This window comes from Colobus angolensis, unplaced genomic scaffold (assembly GCF_000951035.1).
Source record: "Colobus angolensis palliatus isolate OR3802 unplaced genomic scaffold, Cang.pa_1.0 Scaffold1, whole genome shotgun sequence".
Lineage (NCBI taxonomy): Eukaryota > Metazoa > Chordata > Mammalia > Primates > Cercopithecidae > Colobus > Colobus angolensis.
In genome coordinates this window covers 16652018-16656395 of record NW_012110918.1, presented here as the reverse complement: position 1 = coordinate 16656395, position 4378 = coordinate 16652018, and the positions used below count along the sequence as shown (strand labels likewise).

The window sequence follows — 4378 nt, the reverse complement described above, 5'->3', positions numbered from 1 at the left end:
ATGGCCCACCCTGCCCCCTATCTTGTGCCTATAAAGACCCCAGACTTGGTAGCGAGAGAGAAGTAGCTTGACTGGAGACAGTGATTTGACTTCAGCAGGATGGCTGGACTTCGGAGGAGAGACGGTTTAACTGTGGAAAGACGTCCTGACTTCAGGAAAGAGCCAGCCAGAGTTAGCTGGACCAGAGGAAGATTCCCCACCTGACCCATCCCCTCTCCAGCTCCCCTCTCCACTGAGAGTCATTTCCATTGCTTAATAAAATTCTTGGCCGGGCGCGGTGGCTCAAGCCCGTAATCCCAGCACTTTGGGAGGCCGAGACGGGCGGATCACGAGGTCAGGAGATCGAGACCATCCTGGCTAACACGGTGAAACCCCATCTCTACTAAAAATGCAAAAACCAGCTGGGTGAGGTGGCGGGCGCCTGTAGTCCCAGCTACTCGGGAGGCTGAGGCGGGAGAATGGCGTAAACCCGGGAGGCGGAGCTTGCAGTGAGCTGAGATCCGGCCACTGCACTCCAGTCCGGGCAACAGTGCGAGACTCCGCCTCAAAAAAAAATAAAATAAAATAAAATAAAAAATAAAATTCTTTGCCTTCACCATCCTCCAAGTGTCCAGGTGACCTCATTCTTCTTGGATGCTGGACAAGAGCCCAGGGCCCACTCAGTAGGGTACCTAAAAGAGGCTGTCACATGGGCCCTTTGCCCTTGATGGCAGAGGGCAGCCACCCTAGGCAACACGGCAAGCTGATAACACACCACTGTCCACAGATGGCAGAGCTAAGAGAGCACCTGCCCTCTGGAGCATCAGGGGTTGCAGGCACCTCAACCTGGGCACCGCTGCAGGGCCCACACGGAGCTTGCGCTTGCCAGCTCCCAAAGCAGCTGGCCAGATGCCACACTCGCTCACGTGCTCGCTACCACAAGGGGTTGAGCACGGCGGGCCAAGTAAACACAGCATCCCTATCGCAAGTCCAATGAAGGGGTCAGGAAAAATCCTGCACCCCCATGATGGTGAGATCCTGGGCCTTTGTTCCTCTCTGTCCTCTCAGTAAGACTCCGAAGTGCTCTTCTGGGGACAGACTGTAAGGGCTGGATCAGAAACAGAAACACGGAGCTGTGATTCACCCCATCCCTGCCCACAGAGAGGCACCGCTGAGATCTCTTGGCTGTCGCTAACGGTCTGGGGTTCTCCAGCTCGCCTTCACGCCCTGAAAAGAACGTCCCCCAACTTCGCCTACCTGTTTGAGCCTCCATTCCATGTCTCCCAGCAACGACTCCTTCCAGCCATGCTCCATGGGGAAGTGGATTTCCACCAGCCGCCTCCAGATCTGCAAAACCCAAACACAGGTCACACCCACTGTCACAACTAAATGCCACAGCACGCTCCCATGAAGGGAGAAAGACAGCATTACGGCAATACAGAGATGGTGGGACTACGCGAACACCAGGGCTCTCCCCAACCTTCGTCAACAGTGAGCGGTGCTAGTGGCAGGTCACAGCAGCCCAGGCTGGCTTTCTAGAATCCGAGACCCAACCAGGGTCCACTGCTGGTCTTCCTACTGCACAACTGGCTTTTTATTTTGAAAGGATTTATCTCTAACATTATACTTTGAAAATTTTTGAACTTTCAGAAAGGTCACAAGAATAGCACACCACCACCCACATGCATTCAACTCCAGACCTGAGCTGTTCACGTTTCACACAGCTGCTTTCACTTTTCCTTTCCCCTCCTTGCTCTCTCTTCGGACTCTCTGCATAAATTAGCATTTTCTCTCCCAAACCATTGGAAAGCAAGTTGCAAGCATCATGGCGCCTTGCCACTAATACCTGGGCAGGGTCTCATAAGACTCTAGCCCTTCTCTGCACGACTCTAGTGCAGGTTTCCCACTCAGGATGTGCAACGTGGAGAGGAGGACGCTGCCCCCAGGCAGTGGTCTCCACCCCAGTTCCTCTCGTGCTCCAGCTTCTGTCCTGACTAGATCCTAGATCCTCCTGGGACACATACTGTACTTACTTATCACATCTCTTTTCTGCATTTACTTATCACATCTCTTTTCTAGAAGAGTTCCCTGGTCATTTTTTTTTCTTTTTTCTTTTAACAGGTTGACAGTTGTGAAAAGATCAGGCCAACTGTTTTGTAGACTGTCTTTTGACCTGATTTGTCTCGTAATTTCCCCATGATTTGATTCAGATTAAAATATTTTTGGCAGGGACACTATGAGGTTGAACCATATGAAAATGCACTGTAAAAAAATACTTTAAGAGACAGGGTCTCGCTCCGTCACCTGGGTTGGAGTGCAGTGGTGCAGTCGTAGCTCACCGCAACCCTGACCTCCTGGGTTCAAGCCATCCTTCCACCTAGGCTTCCTAAAGAGCTGGGGTTACAGGCATCACCCACCGTGCCCAGCCAAAAATGAAAGTGAACTTTTCTTAGGTCAGGCATGTTCGAATATCCATCACCTCCACCACCATCATTATCTCCATAATCTCCACCACCTCCATCATCTTTACCGTCACCTTCACCACCACCACAATCACCACCATCACCATCACCTCCACCACCACTATCACCTCCATTACCACCACCACCACCTCCACAACCATCACCTCCACCACCACCATCACCACCACCACCACTATCACCTCCACCACCACCACCTCCATTACCCTCCACCATCACCTCCACCACCACAATCACCAGCACCACAATCACCACCATCACCATCACCTCCACAACCATCACCTCCACCACCACCATCACCTCCACAACCATCACCTCCACCACCACCATCACCATCACCTCCATTACCTCCACCATCACCTCCACCACCACAATCACCACCACCACAATCACCACCTCCACCACCACCACCACCATCACCTCCACCACCACCACAATCACTACCACCATCATCACCACCTCCACCACCACTATCACCTCCATTACCACCACCATCACCTCCACAACCATCACCTCCACCACCACCATCACCACTATCACCTCCACCACCACCGCCTCTATTACCCTCCACCATCACCTCCACCACCATCACCTCCCCTTCACCATCTCCATGACCATCATCACCACCTCCACACCTCCATCACCACAGGGACGGTGCCCAGCCAGCGGACACCAGGCAGTGCAGCAGCACTTTGCACCCGGCATCTGTCTGCCTCAGAGTCACCCTGCCGGGTAGACCAGAGCAACTCCATTTTGTAGATGAAGAACAGAGGCTCAGGTGAAGGCCAACTGCCCCTGGCCAGCAGCCTATACCCCATGATTTGAGGCCACAAGGAATCACGATCACTCACATCCCTACCCAGAAGCCTTTGGCCAAACGCTTACCTCAATTTCCTTGGGGTATGCGAATGAGACACCTGAATATACGAGCATGTTATTTGTAAAAACTTCTCGGAGCCACCTTTTCGTAGCAGCAAGGGTCCCTTGGAAGACTGTTTGGACTGAATTATTTCCAGTTTCATCTCCCTGTCCTGCAGAATCCTGTTATCACACAAGAGGGAGAGTCAGTCATCCTCGGCTGTGGACTCAGGTTCCCGGCGAGACGCTGCACCCCCTCCTCTGCTCCCTGCTGGCACAGGCCGCTCAAGGAGTGGCTACAATGGAGGTCCACAGACCTTGGCAGAAGCCCACATTCCCAAAGCACTTCCATTCCCCAGGGTTTTCTGGGTTCACCCTGAACGTGGGTGATACGGGAAAAAAGAAGGAGGGAGGGAACAGCATCTGGGTGTTCCCCTGAAAGCCCAGGCAGCCTCAGTCCTGCCAACAAGCAGGTTCCCAGGCTGGACTAAGAGACTGAGGGGGAAAAGCACACCCCAGAGAGGGTCCCTGTAGACTCCCAGGCCTGCTCCTTAGACACAGGAGACAGCCAGGCTCCTGACCCAGAGGTAAACCTGGGTCCCCTTCCCACTGTGCTCCCAACATGCCCTCCCACTACCTCCACGCCAGACCCACCAGACCCGAGGGAAAAGCTCTCTTTCCCTGGGCTCAAAGCCTCCTGTGATGCCTCCCTTCTCTCCCCTGCCTTCCTCTTCCTCCCTCTCCTTCCTCCTCCCTCCCTCCCCCTCCTCCCCGTCCTCCCCAGAAGCACATTTCCCAGGAAGCATACAGGTCAGGGGTCGGGGCCCCCTCCTGGGAGGAGCCCCATAGTCCTGGACTAATGCATGGTCTTTTTCTTTTTCTTCTTTTGAGACAGAGCCTCGCTCTGTCACCCAGGCTGGAGTACAGTGGCACAATCTCAGCTCACTGCAACCTCCGCCTCCTGGGTCCAAGTGATTCTCCTGCTTCAGCCTCCCAAGTAGCTGGGAGGAGCCCCATAGTCCTGGACTAATGCATGGTCTTTTTCTTTTTCTTCTTTTGAG

General features: G+C 53.7%; 1 protein-coding gene across 1 annotated transcript in view; it reads right to left on the bottom strand.

Moving 5' to 3' along the window:
* The window catches only part of RNF213 (ring finger protein 213), a 148406-nt gene that overhangs the window by 74289 nt on the left and 69739 nt on the right, over positions 1–4378 (bottom strand). Inside the window, exons 12-13 of the mRNA XM_011933207.1 lie at positions 3345–3500; positions 1237–1326 (exon numbers count right to left, since the gene is read on the bottom strand). Of these exons, the coding sequence (XP_011788597.1) occupies positions 1237–1326; positions 3345–3500 (246 nt within the window). The remainder of the gene's footprint in view (positions 1–1236; positions 1327–3344; positions 3501–4378) is intronic.